At 44.7% G+C, this 19,664-nt stretch overlaps 1 protein-coding gene across 2 annotated transcripts in view; it reads right to left on the bottom strand.

Annotated features, from left to right (window-relative positions):
• AGAP2 (ArfGAP with GTPase domain, ankyrin repeat and PH domain 2) overlaps positions 1-19,664 on the bottom strand; it is a 488,971-nt gene that overhangs the window by 275,260 nt on the left and 194,047 nt on the right. For both annotated transcript variants that reach the window (XM_069230930.1, XM_069230931.1), the window contains exons 3-4: positions 18,784-18,871; positions 373-458 (exon numbers count right to left, since the gene is read on the bottom strand). In XM_069230930.1, the coding sequence (XP_069087031.1) occupies positions 373-458; positions 18,784-18,871 (174 nt within the window). The remainder of the gene's footprint in view (positions 1-372; positions 459-18,783; positions 18,872-19,664) is intronic.

The raw sequence follows: 19,664 nt of genomic DNA, 5'->3' as shown, positions 1-19,664 counted from the left end.
AGGTTAAACAGTGCTGGATCCATGTCAGATTCTCAGGAAAACCACTCGCTATGTAAGCGATTTACACTGTATGTTAATAGCTCCTCTGTGGGTAGCCTAAACATGTCACTCAACTCTGCCACGCGTGGACCTGCTTTTCATAACCTACCTTACTGTATAACCAGCCCAATCACTGGCAGTTTGGAAAGGAGTTAGGTGCATGCTGAGACAGAGCATACTACGTGTAGTGAATAATGATCCAACGATGGAAGACATTTTGAAAGCATCAAGAATACATTCATTTATGAAAAACATGCCATGTTCTTGTGTTTTTTCACAAACAGTGGGAGCTGAAAGGAGGCACTCAAAGCTGCCTTGGTACCAAGGTTTTACCTTTGCATCGGGAGCTTCCCCTTCTTCTCGGATCAACAAGAGGTGACTTTGTCCATCCACTACTACTTCCTTCTTGAATTGCGCACCTTCAACAAAAAGCAATAAGCAAAAAAATAAAAATAAATCAGTCCTTCTAGTGAATATGTGCCCAACAGAGCTGACCAGGCCGTTCACTGTATTCTCAATAGTTTGTTTCCTATATTTTCATTGGTTTGATGGGCAACAGGTTATATCACATAATCACTTTCTATACAAATAATTGAAGAGATAGACCAATATAACTTAGTGCCACCGATCGATTTTCGGTGTCCCACTGCCGCGCTACAGAACATCGCTGATTTACAGCTTGAATCCTGCTACATTTATCCAATTCATACAAAGCTTAGTTTGAAGTCGAGAAAAACTCAAGGGTAAAAGTAACATCAAATGACAGTATTGCATCAAAATGGATCTGATTGAAAATAGTGCCTTACAATCCATGACAACTTCTCCAAATCCAACTAAGGGCCTAATTTAGAACTTGGAGGATGGAATACTCCGTCACAAACATAACGGATCTCCCGTCCACTGTATTACAATTCCCATAAGACACAAAGGGATCATAATTTGGTGTATGGGATATACGTCACGTTTGTGATCGAGTATTCCATCTGCCAAGTTCTAAATCAGGCCCAGAGTTTGGGAAATAAATATCAGACTGTAAAAAAGGTCTTCCACAATTAGCACTAAGTAGAGGAATCCTTTATCAGGCACACATTCGAAAATCAGTTGAGTGGGAGAAAACTCCATCCCAAATCACTCTTGGCTTTGAAAGGTTGTTAGGGTTCGCGCTGCCAGCGACACATGAGGTAGGAAGGGCACAGCCAAGCATATTATCTCTAAAAAGAAGATAGGGCTTTTGGACACAGGTCATGAAATACTGGGATCACTGTACAATTTTCTACATATTTTAGCCAGCAGGAATTTTTTTTAATTTGTAGAATCTCTTTTATCCTCATGACAATGTTACCATGAAGTCTACATTGGCATTGGCATGACGTCTACGGAGGCATTGCACATCTCTTCTTATGTGCAAGAAAGCACCCCAAAGGCTTTTGATCACATCACCCTGACAGATATGGTGGAACTCATTTGTTTTTGGCTTAATATGAGTGAAGATGTTCAGTCTTTATGAATTTAATGACATTGCTCATGGTTGAGAACTGGGGTTACAAGTAAGTAACTTTTCCTATTTCTGTTAAACATGGGCATTCATTGACGAAATAAAGGATATGGGGGCTCAGCAACCCTTGTACCATCCGTCAGAACCCTGTGGCAGCTGTTGGAGCAGGTGATGTGAGTGCTACAGAGAAGAAGGCCTTTCATATGAGGTGAAGACATTTTTAATCTCTTACTGTAGGAAATGATGAACTGTACAGTTTCCATACAATGCTTGCATGTGGCAGTTAGCATGTTACCAAGGGCTCTTGGTTCTTGTAGGTAGAAAGGCTGCGGCAGAGAACGCTCCCACTTTTTCCTCTCTCATACTTTTTTATCCAGCTGCTCAGTCTCTCCGCTGATCCTTACTGTGCTTTTCTGCAGCGGAAGGGCAGTTAAACCAACATTAAATAGCATCATGCCCCCTTCTTTCCAGAGTCTCCATCCCTCTATGTATTCACCTTTCTCCTTCTGTTTTATGCAGATAACTTCTAAGGCAAGTCACTATGTCCTCTCCATAACTCTCCTGTCCCTTCCTCTATCTCATTTGCCTCCTTTGTGCTTCCCTTCTATCTTTCTAGTGGTCTTACAGCAGTGATTAGAATGAAATATTGTGACATCTGAGTAAACTCTTTTCCCCCATAGGGCTGCATTGTCTACTGTCAGATTTTGTGCAGTCATTTTCTCCTGTGAGAGCTCTACACCCTGAAGCAGAAAGAGGAAACAGTATCATGAATGAATGGGCAGTGAATACATGAATACAGATTTATAAACACTACAATGACTGTCCTGGTGCTAGGACAGTGATGATCAGAGGCAGACAATATGAGACAACAAGCTCTTACAGCAAAGTTAAACCATAATCTTCTTAAAATCTGAAGCTGAAGATCTAGATAGAAATATAAAGAACCCACATACATCTGTCTCATTAAATGCCAGAAACATGGATCCGATGTTATCACTTGCCAGATGTGACTTACTCCTCCAGTCCTGTTTTTTTTTCATTTCCTCTGGTGTATACAATGGTACTATTATTACAAGATAAAGAAGCTAATACCAAAATAGAGTTGAAAAAGAGAACTGCTTGAACTACTCACATCTGACTTGGAACAATCGAAACTCTTTGTAAAAGGTGTAGTACCCTTAACATACCTGCCAAACCAAACCAGAAAAAAACAATAAAAGCACTAGACTTGATGACAATGTGTACTGTGCCAAGTGTTTTTGGCTGCCACCTTCATAGGGAATAAGGCAACTTTCTGCTAATTGTTTAATCTGAAAGGGTTTAATGACAACTAAATAATATTCTAAATGTTATTATATAAGCTAAGCACTAAGTGTGAAGATTTAGAAAGTTGACTTTGTGTCAGGTGACAAAACAAATATGAGACAGGCCATGCAAGACTGCATCACCCTTTCTTGTTGAAAGCTGACGGGGAGGCATTCAGTATTCACTGGCTGTTCTTATCAGTCCAGCTGCTAGCACAGGATGAGAATAGTATCACATTCGTATCACACTGAAAATAAAGCTTGATTGTTCAAACAGGTATGTGGGTGTGAACCATCTCAGAAACTCAAATTTTGCTTTCATTTTAGAGCTAAGAATAGATTTGTGATGAAGGAATTTAGATGTGATTGTTATAAATGTATATGTTGTTCATGATTTTGGTAAACATTGCACCTACCAATCTTCTTATCTTGTTTATGGTACAGATTCATATTGCTGGCACCAGGATAGGGTTTTGATTTAAAAATCTTTGAAATGTATCCATTGTTTTATAGTGACCTCATGGGTGCTCTTGTTTTCTTTAATGAAAAGGATTTTGGGATTCGCTGATTATATCTGTGACTTCTCATAGGATTGATTGTTACCGTAAACACATCTCACTCAAATATTGCTTAGAGTTTTGTGGGGTAGTTTTCGAACTGATTTTCCAACTTGGATTGGCACACTGACTAAGTCCTTATTGCCAGGGGGTCAAGAAAACCAAATTCTGGACTGTGTTCTAGAGGATCAACTATGAATGTATAGCTTTAGTTTTGTTTAAGTTGTGTACTGAAAGGGCCTGGAATACAAAGCGATGTATAATCTGGAACACTTATTCTCTGTTAGGAATAGTGGGCAACCATGTTGACAGCGGCTAGGCTTCTGACATGAACCTTGTTAAAGACTAAGGGAGCACGCTGGGACTAGTGTCCTTCCTATATCACTTTCAACCACTTTGCTTTGGCCTGGATGTTCCACAACTACATGGAAAGCACTGGGCCTTGCTCTTCTTGAACAGGCTTTCCTCTTTCAGGGCCAAGTAGCCTCTTTGCCTCTCTCAGCAGGCAAGCAGGCTTCTATGTGCTTGCTTCAGGGCAGGGCTACAGCTTCTCCTGCATAAAGTCCAGACATCAGATTATGTCCCCTCCCCTCTGGGGGCTGACTGTTAGGCAGACACCAGGCATGGTTGTACAGCAGTCCTCTCAGCTTTCTGTGTAGCATTTCCTTACTTGGTCACAAGGGAGTTGGAACAGGAACAAAGTAAGGTGGTTTGGATCCCACTTTTATACACAACTTATATTTATGGAATATGCTCCACCGTTTCAGATTGTATATCCAGTTTGGGGTGGTTCTCCTTTCACATGCCCTATCCAGGCTGTTTTCCACACACAGGCTTTGTATAGAGTGATGCTGTTTTCAGCGGCTGACACTGGTGCTGTCTCCATCCTGGAGCACTCACAACAAGGGCACAAAGAGGAAAGATATGTGCAGGTTTTGAACCTGGCTATCATCAGCACTACTGTAGGAGTAATCATGGAAAGACAGAACGGTAGGCATCACCTAAGGACTGCCTCACCTGTCACAACCGAGTCTGCAGTCCCACCCATCTCTTCCACCATATGACAGTGCTCAAGAAGACTAAGCAGCAGCTACTTGTTAACCAAAAGGCTCAGAGCGTTTCTAAAAATAGACTTCCATCTATTCCTCCACTTCAGCCTTGTATCTCCAGTTACAAAAATACAAGCAGTACAATGCCAATGTCTTCACCCATCCTGTGCTAAGCCATGCCAAACGAATCCAAAATGAATACCACTGACTTCCATTTTTGTGGTTCACCCAAACACCATGCATATGCTACATTTACTAAACACACAGATGTGCACAGAGAATGTCAGCACAAGGCCTAGGTACACATATATGAGTGAACTTTACACAGAAGGCCTCAACTTAAGTGAATCAGATAAAAAAAATGGTTTGGTCACACTATAGATTTTTCCCTAACAGCAGTATACTGCCAATACTGTTCAATTGTAAAACGTGACAGAGACAGTAGTCCACTGTCATGACCCTCGGTACACTAGGTGCACCACTCAAGTCACAGGACCTTTCATAGCATGGCGTCTATATACATGCTTAGATTAGCATGATGCCCAAGCCAAAATAGAAAGCCAAGGTAAAGGTACCAGATGTATATGGAGTTGCTCACTTGAGGCAGGAGAACATTCCTTTATGCCATGCAGCAACATTTCCAGTGTAGAAGGAGTGTGCTCTGCAAAACCCAATGGTAGACAACCAGGAAGTCAATCAGGTAGCATATGGGTATTCCAATGATTCCCACCACATATTATGTCCCAAAAGGCAAAACCTTAAAAGCAGACAGTTCTGAAAGCCTAAAATAAGCCAGCTTACCACCATACACTTTGAAACTCATCTGAAGCACACTGATATAACAAGGAGGGCATTAAGTAAGTGCCTGGGAAAATAGGTGAATCTTTTAAAGAATTTTTGACTTGAAAAAGGTGTCCTCAAGCCTCAGATATATATATAGGGGTAGCGAATTCCACCAGGAGCAGCCATGCTCATGAAAAGTTCAGCTGCCATATCTCTAATATGTGGCCCTGTGGGATCAAGTGACATCTATTAGCAGACCTGAGACTTCGGTCGGGTGGTTAAGGGACAGATATTTATGTGAAGTTATGAGGTGATTGACCTTGTGCACTAAGCGGAGAGTCTTGAAGACCACTCTTTCTTTTAGTGGACGCCAAGGGAAGGATTTGAGACCGATCTGATGTTATTTAAAACCAAATAACAGACAAGCAGTACAGTTTTGATTTCTTTGGAGTTAGGAAAGACACATTTGGAAGGATCTGAGCAAGCTATTGCAGTAGTCTAGGCAGGACATGCTCACGGCAAGGGTTATTTTTTTGGGGAGCAGGGGAGCAATGACAGAATTTATTTACTCCAGCATAAACTGGGGAGAAATCATTTGCTTTTAAAGTAGCCATCTTTGCACATCTCCTTTAACTGCTACTGCATTTCTTTAAACTTCATTGACTTGATTTCTCTATGTTAGATTGTAACGTAAAGATAATCTATTTCTGAAGACATTACTGTCTGTGGTGTGGGTTTCTTAAATCATTGGTGTAAGCACGCTTTAAACGTTTTCAGATAAGTCCAGTCAAATCAAGAACATTGTAGTCGGTAAAGCCAAGTCTTAGCCTTGGCGTAAATCTTAGATGATCCCTTTGGCCCTGTTTCCAGACTACAGATTATCAGAATATCAGGAAGGGTTTGGGGTCTGTTAGTGAACAGAACATGGAATGTAGCAGACAAACATACAGAAATGGAAGGCAGACTGTAATTCGTGTTGAGCGTCCATCGTCTGCTCGAGAAGGAGTCAATACAGTGGCCAGAAGCTTGATAAAATACTGCTAAATGCCCATTTCAGTAAGAGTTGGGTTCTCACATTGTGCTTTTTCTGAAGGACCGAAACTCCAGACTTTGGGCAGTCAGGATATACTTTATAGCAGTAGCCATATGCTTTGAAAACGTTCACTTCATGGGGGGGAGGGGCAGCTGGACACCATGCTGGTGGAATGAATGAAAAGCCGCGCGCCACGAGTGAGGGCTGCGTCCCTCGCTACACTTATGACCGAAAGGATCAGATTATACAGAGGGCTGGGCGGATGTTCCCTGGCAAACAACCCAAACATTTCTACCAGGAGCAAAACAAAATACGTTTGGAAATAGATTTGGGCACAGGATTTCTCGCACATGATTAAGATGTTCCAGTGCGAAGAAATTCAGACGGTTTACAAGATCCCCTAAAATCATACATATGTCTCGTACGTGCCATTAGGTTAATAACTTCCTGTTGTCACTGCCTCCACGCCACAGAGGTGTCCCCTCGTTCCGACAGGCCGGGGTGTTCCCGAGAAGAAACGGGGACAAATAATGCGTTTGTTTTCTTTTCTCCGTAAAGCCAGAAAGGAATTGCCTCCGCTCCATGACTCACTTTTCAGAACAGTTTGAAAGCAAATTAATTGCCCGCGTTGGGTTCTTTTCATCGCACAAAATGTAATCCTCGGATTGCAGTGAGCGGAAAGAGTGCTCACTGGGGGAGTCTCCGCCTGCCGTACTGCGGCAGTACAATTCTCTGCTTTCAAACTGACAGCAACAGTGGCTTTATCCCTGCACCCCGAGGTCACAGCCAAATAACACCCTTTGAGTTTCGGCATCAAACAACCAAACCAAAAGAGCGTGAATAAAAGCAACACATTTGTTTATGCCAAGCGGGGCACTTAACTACAGCGAATATCAAGTTTGACTCCATAGCTTGAGCTTGCAACGCTCCTGACCATGGCTACTGGACATGGAGCAGGTGAACGCCAAAGTATGCAGCAGGGCTGATTACGCAGCATGGAAATGCAGATTATGTGACGTAACTGGCGCATTTTGTGTTAGTACTACCACATTATTTTGGCATTCTTACATGTCAACGCCATCTGGGCAACGGTTTCACCTCATTAGTACCACTTTGACACCCAAATACAGAAATAAGTAACAAAAAGATGACCAGTCAAGGGGCCTTTTGTTGCGCATCAAAATGTGTTGCTACGATTTTAGTAACGTTTAATCGATTTGAGCTAGAAACATTTTTTGCTGAAATATGCAAATTATGCAGCAGAAGAAGGATTTTATGGCGACGAGGCAAATCCATAATCATGCTGAAAATGTTGCTGCTGCAAAATCACGAAATTCTAGTGTCCTGACTTATGACTAACTAAAATACGTGGTCTTATAAATTGAGGTTCCAATTACTTGCAGCACCCACCAGATCACACCCATACCAATTCTTACTCGTACTCTTGCGAAAGTCATGTGCAGTGCCCAAAACAAATACTTGGTTATGTCAAGGTAGAGTTCAGTGGCCTCGAAACCAATGAAGTCCAGTGAATCTGAGCAAACCATTTGTAACGTCACGTTGGAGAGCGATACAGTGGTCTCCAAGCCAAGCATTTGTCATTCTAGAATGGCCAACAGTGGCTTCCAAATTACTTTTAATGACTAATGACTATAAAGTGGCAAGTGATGATGGAAGTGGAGCTTTTCCTCGTAAATTAAATAAGCATTTACCCTCTTCTCCACCACTGGGTTCCTTGAAAATATACAACATAAGTTACTGAACTATACAATTTAATAGGAAATATGCACTTCAGGGCCCATCCTCTCTACTTAGCATTGACACAGCATGTAGTCATCAAGTTTCCTTGCTTTGTTGAAGTTCTATCCTATGTTTGATTTCTGAAATGCACCTACAGCTTATTTCTCCACTGTTTCTGCTTGGAGGCGGGTCCAGGCATGCCCCACTCTTTCTACGAAAATAATTTCCTAATTTTTGTATTAAGCCTGCTGTATCATCCCACATAGCACATCTTACTATCTTTCAATGAACAATTTACTCTTGCTTACTACGTTTTGTCCTATTTATTTTCTCTTTATAAGTAAATATCATGGTCTAGAACTAGGCACAACGCTCCAGATGAGACATCCAGAAAGGTATAGTATACAGCTAATGTGATCTTCTGAACTGGATAGCAGTATCTGAGATGGGTCCATACTAATAATGCTTACAAGACTGACAGAAAAACCACTGACAGAAAAGAAATTGGTTAGTAGCAAATTGACCATGTACATGCTTGTGGCATGTGCATCCATATACAGTCACTTTTAACAATGCACAATTGTCCCAACAAATTAGAATTAAAGAGCCTCTGCGATATGTTAACTTTGCATCCTCACCTTCAAATGATTTAAGCCAGTGCTCTGTGGGAAGTGGTTCATAATAGACAAAAACACTATATTCATCCCCTTAAGGTATCTCCTAAAACATTCCTGTTCATGCACGTAGTTGAACAGTCACACCTCATGTGAAAACGGACGGGATAGAGATGGGAGAGGCATGCTTTGAGACAATTATATTTCGAGTGTATATGATAAAAATTGCATTCATATAAATCAGTTTATTAATTCATGATAATAATTTTCTTTCATGGATTATTTTGATAATTGCCTTTGCCCAAGAACAGCCACATTGGAAAGGATGAATGCCTAGTCCAAACTGCTGTCCGAGGAAGTCATTTTGTACCACAGCACTGGTAAGGCAACCAGTGCTGCATTCTTTACTCAACTGCTAATTAGACTCTAAAATTACTGAGAAATTAGAACACAGTGGAGGTGTCACAGATGCTGGAGTGTAGAGGAGGAAGATAGCCTCCTGAGGATCAGTGCACAGGAAATATTTTTCGGCTAAGCTGTTCCCAGGCCATGCTTCCGATTAAGTACTAGAAACGTTTCCTCATTCAACAAACCACTACAGAGCCTACCAACATATGTTCTACAGTGTCCTGTGCAGTGGCAGGATTACATTTCTGAAAAGTGTTTCTCTCAATTGCTTATTTCATAGCACTAAAAATTTTGAGGGAGTCTGAAAAGAATACGTTCATTGATTTGTATTGTCACGTGTCACAAATAACATCTCTCCCTCTCTCTATATACAGTTGCCTGGCCCTTCCCCTACTTCGCGTACCACCATTTTGGTCATTCAGGTGAGGTATACTGAGGGATATTGAGGGCTATATGTTCCACTCACCAAACACACAAAAGGTAATGGAAAGAATGCTTGCACTGAGTCTAACTACTGCCAGTCGCTCGGGTAGCACTGTAATCCATTGTTCTTTTGGACACCAATCCCCCTCAGTTTGCACCCAGCTGTATGCAAATCAGGATTGACCCTGCTCCAGTAGGGCAAACCAGCCTGAACTGCAAGGACAGGTCCTCCCTGAACCGGAACACACGAAAGCCAGGACCGATTTTGTCCTGTCTGGGGCCCATCAGTTAGGTGTAGCAAAAGAACGATGGACTGGATAGCGACAGCCAGTGAATAGACATGTTGCAAGCATTCTTCCCATATGTGTGTTTGATCAAATGCCATAAGTGACAAGGATATGCCCAGGCATGGATCCCTTGCTCACTCTGCCACTGAAAGAAAGCTATACCCAAGTGAAGGCCCCCCAATCAGGGCAAAACCGATCTTGGGTTGCTTGTGTTCAAGAATAACCTGGCCTGGCAGTTCAGGCTGAACTGTTCTTATTGGAGACGGGAAATACTGATTTTCACACGTCTGGGTCCACACTGAGGTAACATGGTGGGCAAAGGAATGATGGGTTGGAATGTAACCCAAGCGATTGCCTGTGGTTATACTTGCTATAGGCATTCCTCCCATTGCCTTTATGTGCTTGATATACTCTTCTCACCCCATTCTTAGTGTTTGTATGTATCCATTGATCCAACACAAAACATTCCCATCAATTCAGTAAATTGGTCCTGTGTTCTTCAGACATGCATTTTACCCTAGTCTTACTGAAGTCACAGTTTGAATCTTTCGTCTTCCTTGGCCATACTCAGTGTTCTTATATCTTGCAGCTACATGTCCACCTAACTGTCTTTGGCCACAATTGCAATCCTGGTGCTACCCCTTTCTTGTGGCCAGTTTTAATCCTTCAAGTGTCTGGCATGTGGTTCTGGTGCATTTATGTTCACTAGGTGTGAGAAAGTAGCCTCTTTCTAGCCTTGTTACCCCCACTTTTGGCCTGTTTGTGAGTATATGTCAGGGTGTTTTCACTGTCTCACTGGGATCCTGCTAGCCAGGGCCCAGTGCTCATAGTGAAAACCCTATGTTGTCAGTATGTTTGTTATGTGTCACTGGGACCCTGCTAGCCAGGACCCCAGTGCTCATAAGTTTGTGTCCTATATGTATGTGTTCCCTGTGTGATGCCTAACTGTCTCACTGAGGCTCTGCTAACCAGAAACTCAGTGGTTATGCTCTCTCTGCTTTGCAAATTGTCACTAACAGGCTAGTGACCAATTTCACCAATTTACATTGGCATACTGGAACACCCTTATAATTCCCTAGTATATGGTACTGAGGTACACAGGGTATTGGGGTTCCAGGAGATCCCTATGGGCTGCAGCATTTCTTTTGCCACCCATAGGGAGATCTGACAATTCTTACACAGGCCTGCCAGTGCAGCCTGAGTGAAATAACATCCACGTTATTTCACAGCCATTTACCACTGCACTTAAGTAACTTATAAGTCACCTATATGTCTAACCTTCACCTGGTGAAGGTTGGGTGCAAAGTTACTTAGTATGTGGGCACCCTGGCACTAGCCAAGGTGCCCCCACATTGTTCAGGGCAAATTCCCGGGACTTTGTGAGTGCGGGGACACCATTTCACACGTGCACTATACATAGGTCACTACCTATGTATAGCATCACAATGGTAACTCCGAACATGGCCATGTAACATGTCTAAGATCATGGAATTGTCACCACAATGCCATTCTGGCATTGGGGAGACAATTCCATGATACCCCGGGTCTCTAGTACAGAACCCGGGTACTGCCAAACTGCCTTTCCGGGGTCTCCACTGCAGCTGCTGCTGCCAACCCATCAGACAGGTTTCTGCCCTCCTGGGGTCCAGGCAGCCCTGGCCAAGGAAGGCAGAACAAAGGATTTCATCTGAGAGAGGGTGTGACACCCTCTCCCTTTGGAAATAGGTGTGATGGCTGGGGAGGAGTAGCCTCCACCAGCCTCTGGAAATGCTTTGATGGGCACAGATGCTGCCCATCTCTGCATAAGCTAGTCTACACCGGTCTAGGGATCCCCCAGCCCTGCTCTGGCGTAAAACTGGACAAAGGAAAGGGGAGTGACCACTCCCCTGACATGCACCTCCCAGGGGAGGTGCCCAGAGCTCCTCCAGTGTGCCCCAGACCTCTGCCATCTTGGAAACAGAGGTGTCGCTGGCACACTGGACTGCTCTGAGTGGCCAGTGCCATTAGGGGATGTCAGAGACTCCTTCTGATAGGCTCTTACCTTTCTTACTTGCCTATCCTCCTTCCTAGGTAGCCAAACCTCATTTTCTGGCTATTTAGGGTCTGTGCTTTGGGGAATTCTTCAGATACCGAATGCAAGAGCTCACCAGAGTTCCTCTGCATCTCCCTCTTCACCTTCTGCCAAAGGATCGACCGCTGACTGCAAAACACCTGCAAAACTGCAACAAAGTAGCAAAGACGACTACTGCAACCTTGTATCGCTTCATCCTTCCGGCTTTCTCGCCTGTTTCCTGGTGGTGCATGCTCTGGGGGTAGCCTGCCTCCTTTCTGCACCAGGCGCTCTGAAGAAATCTCCTGTGGGTCGACGGAATCTTCCCCTTGCAACCGCAGGCAACAAAAGACTGCATCACCGGTCCTCTGGGTCCCCTCTCAGCATGACGAGTGTGGTCCCTGGAACTCAGCAACTCTGTTCAAGTGACTCCCACAGCACAGTCCAGTGACTCTTCAGTCCAAGTTTGGTGGAGGTAAGTCCTTGCCTCCCCACGCTAGACTGCATTGCTGGGTACTGCGTGATTTGCAGCTGCTCCGGCTCCTGTGCATGCTTCCAGGATTTCCTTTGTGCACAGCCAAGCCTGGGTCCCCTACACTCTAACCTGCAGTGCACAACCTTCTGAGTAGTCCTCCGGCGTCGTGGGACTCCCTTCTCTGACTTCGGGTGGACTCCGGTTCACTCCTCTTCCAAGTGCCTGTTCTGGTACTTCTGCGGGTGCTGCCTGCTTCTGTGAGGGCTCCCTGACTTGCTGGGCGCCCCCTCTGTCTCCTCATCCAAGTGGCGACATCCTGGTCTCTCATGGGCCACAGCAGCATCCAAAAACCCTAACCGCAACCCTTGCAGCTAGCAAGGCTTGTTTGCGGTCTTTCTGCGTGGGAACACCTCTGCAAGCTTTTTCACGACGTGGGACATCCATCCTCCAAAGGGGAAGTTCCTAGTCCTCTTCGTTCTTGCAAAACACCAAGCTTCTTCCATGCAGTGGCAGCTCCTTTGCACCCTCAGCTGGCATTTCCTGGGCATCTGCCCACTCTCGACACTGTCGCAACTCTAGGACTTGGTCCCCTTGTCTTTCAGGTACTCAGGTCCGGAAATCCACTGTTGTTGCATTGCTGGTGTTTTATTTTCCTTGCAGAATCCCCCTATCACGACTTCTGTGCTCTCTGGGGGTTATAGGTGCACTTCACACCTACCTTATAGGGTCTTGGGGTGGGCTATTTTTCTAACCCTCACTGTTTTCTTAAAGTCCCAGCGACCCTCTACAAGCTCACATAGGTTTGGGGTCCATTCGTGGTTCGTATTCCACTTTTGGAGTATATGGTTTGTGTTGCCCCTTTACCTATGTGCTCCTATTGCAATCTATTGTAACTTTACACTGCTTGCATTACTTCCTTTTGCTATCACTGCATATTTTTGGTATTGTGTACATATATATTGTGTATATTTGGCATCCTCATACTGAGGGGACTCACTGAGCTACTTTTGGCATATTGTCATAAAAATAAAGTACCTTTATTTTTAGTATATCTGTGTATTGTGTTTTCTTATGATATTGTGCATATGACACCAGTGGTATAGTAGGAGCTTTGCATGTCTCCTTGTTCAGCCTAAGCTGCTCTGCTATAGCTACCTTCTATCAGCCTAAGCAGCTAGAAACACCTCTTCTACACTAATAAGGGATAATTGGACCTGGTACAGAGTGTAAGTACCCCTTGGTACCCACTACAAGCCAGGCCAGCCTCCTACACTAGGGCCATCTGTCTCCTCTCTGGATCAGTCATGTGGTCCCGGTACTATTACACTCCCAGTGTCAATTTCTTGTTCTGGGTCAAGCATATTGTCCTGTTAAATGCTTATGCTCTTTTTCCCTTATTTACCTCAACCATCTGCTCGTCTCCTCCTCTGAACCTTCAATTCTCGGTGCCCATTTCCAGCTTTCTTCTTTGTGGCTTCATTTTGTGTCTCTGGCACCACTGAAGTCCCTAACACCAACTACTTTTTTTTTTTACTATTCTTGGCATGACTTGTATCCCTAGTACCTCTTTCCTACATCATATGGCCTTCTTTCCCCTTTCACAAGTATGTTGTCCTGGCCCCTCTTCAGACACTATGTTCATTATTGATTCATCTGTTGCATGTCATGTATTGTTTCATTCACATCAGTGTTATTACATCTCTTCTTTTTGAGTAAATCATATAGTTTCTTCTTGTTGAAGGAGGCAGACTTTGTATTTGTCTTGAACCAAGAATGTGGTTTGGACATCTCTTCCTGCTTAGTCCTTGTGTTAATTTATTTTCATCTTTGGTCAGGCTTGTAATTATGGCACATCTTCCCTCTGTGAGTCCAACAGTTGTCTTCTTTTTGGGAGACGCATGTAGTGGGGAATCCTCTTTAGTCAGTGTGCCCACTTTAATTCTTTTTGGGTCTCCAGTAGTGATGAGTTCGGCCGGTGCCCCCACTGGATTTCTGACAGTGGGTCTGCCCTTGGTGCCAGTCTTGCCCCCCTGGATCCACTGCTGGATCCGGGAAGTCTCCCATCATGAGACCACGATCCTTCCCCAAGCCAATTCCAGCGACATCATTCCTGGGGCCGCCAACACCCCACAGCAGAGCCGACCCCATCATTATTCTTAGGTCGAATACAGAGTCAGACAGATGTTCCCCACACCAAATCTGGCCCTGGCCAGAACACAACCTTCCGAGTCAGAGCCAGTGTCTCCTTTTTTCTACAGCCAGGAGAAGAGTATGATTGGGGAGTATCTAAGGATCCTCATAGCTAGAGCCCCTTGAAGAGGGCCATGATAACTGGTATGAGGAATTGGCAGATGCCAGTGGCCTGGACACCTCACCAGATACTGGCCTGGTGTGTTCTCCTAGTGTGGCTAAGGCGGAAGAGGCTGCCTTCACTATGGTGGTGAGGAGGGTGCCTGAGGTCATGCAACTTCAGTTAAAATTGGTGGCAATCAAGACAAATGTCTTGACAGATGTGCTTTAGACAGGAGTAACGCCCTTGTAACCCCTGCTGCCCTTTAATGAAACACTCATCTATGTGCTGGTGAGGCCTGGGCCACGCCCTGCACAGTGGTGCTTCAGCACAGGACAATTGCCCAGCAGCATTGCCCCACCCCTGGGGACCCAGCTTTTCCCACCCAGCACCCTACCCTGGAGAGCCTGGTTCTCAGGCCTCCACCTCCAAAGTCAACCCTGGTGCATTCCCTACCACGCCACTGGATGGGAAATCCAAGATGCTGGACACCTTTGCCAAGAGAATGTTCTTTTCTGCCAGTCTTGCACTGCAGTTGGTGACTACTGCATGCATTTTGGCCGATACACCTACACGGTTTGGGACTTGGTTGCAAAGTGGTGCCCATGGCCTCGGAGGAGACCTGAGGCATACTGTCACAGGCATTTGCAGATGGTAGAGACTGAGCAAAGCTCACTATTCACTGCAGACTGGATACGAATGACTCCCTTGGTAGAGCGATTGTGTCATTAGTGGCACTCAGATGACAGGTTAAATTCGACTGGCTTTTTGGGGGATATCCAGGCATCTATTATGGACATGCCCTTCAATGGCACCCATTTCTTCAGAGTCAAGGCAGATTCAGAGCTGGATCCCTTTAAGGAAAACCGAGCCACTGACATCCATGGCCCCAAGCCAACCCTATTCTGCATTTCGCTCGTTCTGTAGCTATGGTAGGTGCTACCAACCATGACCTTTCCCTCCCGGTCACCACGACCGACAGACTCCCCAGTCCTTTTGTGGCCACGGATGCAATTTCCACAAGCATCGTGGGACAACCAGCTAGAGACTCACCCAGTCTGCCAAACTCCCTCCCCTGGCAGCTGCAGCCCTCATACCCTCAGGAACCTAATTGGTAGTAGGATCAGCTATCACCTCCCCACAGGTAAGTCATAACATTGGACAATTGGTTTCTTCAGATCATTCAGTGGGGTTACACCATCTCTTTTCTAGAAACTCTACCACACAAGCCACCATTTCAGACCGACTGACAGAGGACCACATCTCCCAGCATCGGGGGAATCTCTCCAAACCTGGTCCAGATAACAGAGGAAACTGCAAAAGACCTGCTGTGATGGCTGGTGGACTGGAATTGGGTCAGCTGCAGACCCCTCTCCCTTCCTCAACCAGAGCTGACTGTAGTGACAGATGCGCCAATCTTGGGTTGGGGCGGCCATCTGGAAGAGGTCAGATCAGAAGACTCTGGTCTCTAGCTCTGCATCAAGTTGGTGAAGTTGAGAGTCATCCAACAAATATTGGGCTCTCTGAATGTCAGTGTGAACAAACTCAGCTGTTGATGCTTAGCACATCACAAATGGCGGCTCCATTAGAAAGTGGTGCAAGGCCTCTTCAGAGATTGTGGAGAACTTTGGTTAGTTCTATTTACCACCATCAAGAATGTGCAATGTCAGCACTTCTGCATGCTGGAGTTTCCAAGGCGATACTCTCTCAGAGACACTTTTCATCTTGAATGGAGCTCAGGCCTCCTCTACTCTTTTCCATCAATACCACTCATGCCCATAGTTCTCAAGCAGATTGGGAACAACCGGGCTCGCGCTATTCTTGTGGATATGGATTGGGCACAGAGAGTATGGTATTCAGAACTCCTGAGCATGAGCACCTGTCTTCGACCAGGCTGCCCATTTGGGAGGCTCTACTGTTGCAGCACCAGGGCAGGATCTGAACCTGTGCACACTCCATCTTCATGCGTGAAGATTGAGCGGTGACAGTTGACCGTTTTTGATCTTCCTCCTGAAGTCTCTGATGTTATTCTGGCAACAATGTATCTCTCAACCAAGACAGTATACTCCTGCCGATGGAATAAGTTTGTAGCTTGGTTGAATCCAAATGGGTTGACCCTCTTTCTGCGCCCTTGTATGAAGCTTTGTTGTTTGTTCTCTTATTGGACTGGCAAGGGTTTGCTCTGCACACTGTTCAAGGGTATCTTACAGACATATTGGCATTCTTTGGATTTCTGCATCAGTCCTCCCTGCTTATGTCAGAGGTTGTGACTCGTTTTGTCAATGGACTACAGCATAGGTTCCCTCAAAACCCTTCATCATGCCACAGTGGGACCTGAACCTTCCTTAAGTTTACACTTTTCAAACCACTGCACGATTGCCCTTTACGGTTATTAACACTTGATACGTGCCTTTCTAGTGGCCATTACATCGGCCAGTAGGGTTAGTGAGCTACAGGCACTTTCTGTGCACCCTCCTTACCCATCTTTCTACCCAGACAAACTGGTGCTAAGAATACATTCCTCATTCCACCTGAAACTGGTGACAAGGAAAGGCTCTGCCGAATGGACCCAAAAAGAACATTGTTGTTCTAAATTGATCATACCAGAAAGTTCTGGATGGATGATCAACTTTTAAATGGGTTTGTCGGGGCAAAGAAAGGGAAGGCCATGCGGAAATAGACCATCTCACGAAGGATAGTTCTCTGCATTAAGATCTGCTGCACATTGGTCCCCTGAGGGCTCGCACACTCATTCTACCAGGGCCAAGGCTGTAACCACTGTGTTAGCTTGTGGAGTCTCTGTACTGCACATCTGTCAGGCTGCAACGTGGGTGTTTCTGCACATGTTTATCAAACACTATTGTGCCTGGACAGTCAGCTCTGTCATGACAGGCACTTTGCCCGTTCGGTCTTCCAGGACTTCCTGGTCTAAATCTGTTTGCAGAACCACCTCCGGAAAGATAGTGCTTTGGTATCTAAGGTAAGGAATTTGCAGCTAGAAGTCTATCAGATGAACAAGTTACTTACCTTTGGTAATATCTTATCTGGTAGAGACTCTGGGGGTTATTCCAACTTTGGAGGAGGTGGTAATCCGTCCCAAATGTGACGGATTTACCACCAGCCGTATTACGAGTTCCATAGGATATAATGGACTTGTAATACGGCTGGTGGTATATCCGTCACTTTACTGTCACTTTTGGGACGGATTACCACTTCCTCCAAAGTTGGAATAACCCCCTCTATCTTGCCGCCAATTGCTCACCGACCCTCCTTTCTTCCCCGCTCTGTGAATTAATTTTGCCATATAAGGTAACCCTTATGAGGTATCTAGTATCTGCATACAGGTACATCAGCAACCTTGGTGGCTCTGCACGTCTGGTGTGGAAAGGTTGCAAAAAGTACTTACATGTGTGCAGAGGTACTGCTTGAAACGTTTTTGGATCCAGGCTGACGCCTGGGGGTAATTCTAAGGTAAAGAATCTGCAGCTAGATAGATTCTTTAGCAGATAAGGTGTTACCTGAGGTAAATAACTTGTTAATTTGATCCAGGAAACCACAGTCTATAATAATGATTTGTTTTTCTTTAAACAAAAAAGTCACCTTAAGAACATCTAAGATCTCACAATACTGGAAAGTAGTATCTTCTAAGGTATGTACACGATAACGAACATTTCTGCAGCGGGGTGTCCACTAAACAGTTTAGACAATTTCATTAAAATGCTACAAATTTTAAATCCTTTCCGACACTCTTTCTGCCCAGTCAGTGACTTGCATATCTGATCAGTGGCACTGCCTTCTGTGTTTTTCCTCAAACTTGAAAAAAGTATTTTTGTCACAAAACTTATTTACTCCCAAAATGTTCACATGGTAGCATTTATACTTAAAACATGGAATGACATCCGCATTTTGGACATTTAGTATAATGACTAGCCTGTCCGACAATTGAAAAAAAGAGGATGCATATTTGGGACTTTTTAACCACATCATCAGGCCATGGTATGGCACCGCACAAATTGAAGACCGCTTCTGTGATGGAAAATCAGTATAAATATCAAAGATACCTGAATAGAACTATTGTGAAGAGGCAGAGGTGTGGCTTGTAGACGCCAAGTACGTCACCAACACCGCAGGCCCACCGATGGCAAACGATACTGTGATCTACAGGTAGCGAAAGTGGCTCAGGAGGTGTGGAGAAGTAGGAAACACATTTTGAAGCCCCACGTTTGCATTACTTACTCTCTGATGATTCCACCCCCATGTAGGACCCAGTCATGAAGCGATGAACAAGGGCTGACTTGGCGCTCTTGATGTTGCCTACCACGCCCTGAAACCAGAAGGGAACACGGGCGAGTTAGAAGGGTGAATTATGAAAGAAAGAGAGGGGCGATCAAGGAAACAGTGGGAGGCTATGAGGGAGGGAAAGAAGAAGAGAAGTAGAAAGGGGAGCATGGAGGAAGGGCAGAGGGTGGATGGACAGCTGGATGGTGAGTGGAAGGGTCGAAGAATGGACGTCAGAATGTTTCAGATCGAAAGACAGGAGGAAAGGATGGGAGGAGGACAGGGGAAGCAGAAAGAGAAAAGGGTGAGTCAAGGGAGGAAAGAAACGATAAAGAGACGAGTATAGAAAACGAGAGTGGAAGAAGGAGGGTTGGAAGGAATGGACAGTGAAGAAGACGGCAAGAAATGTTGGGCAGCTGGGAGGAAGGCTTGAAGTGAAGGCTAGTGGAAGGAAAGGGACATGAAAGCACGAAACGTAAGAATAGAGAGAGTGACAAAGAAACAGAAATGGCATGAAGGATGCAAGAGATCAACATAAGAAGGCAGAGTGACAGAAGAAAGAGAAGGGAAAGAATGGGCGAAGGGCTGATAGACAGAGGAAAGAGGGGGGAGAAAGGAAGGGAAATAGGAAAAAGGAAGGAAGAGAACGAATTGGAATATAACTAGGGAGAATGGAATGGGAAGTAAAGGATTTAGATCCATAATATTCCAATGACAAAATATCATGGAACTTTAATATCACACCTATATTGTGATTTAGAAAATTAAATGCTGTTAATGTTTTCATCAGAGTAATGACACATAATTATTGTTGGCTCTTACCGATAATACGTTCACTG

Source organism: Pleurodeles waltl, chromosome 4_2 (genome assembly GCF_031143425.1).
Source record: "Pleurodeles waltl isolate 20211129_DDA chromosome 4_2, aPleWal1.hap1.20221129, whole genome shotgun sequence".
In the NCBI taxonomy this organism is placed as follows: Eukaryota; Metazoa; Chordata; class Amphibia; order Caudata; family Salamandridae; genus Pleurodeles; species Pleurodeles waltl.
The sequence above is the reverse complement of the archived record's forward strand: the minus strand, read 5'-3'. Positions and strand labels throughout refer to the sequence as shown.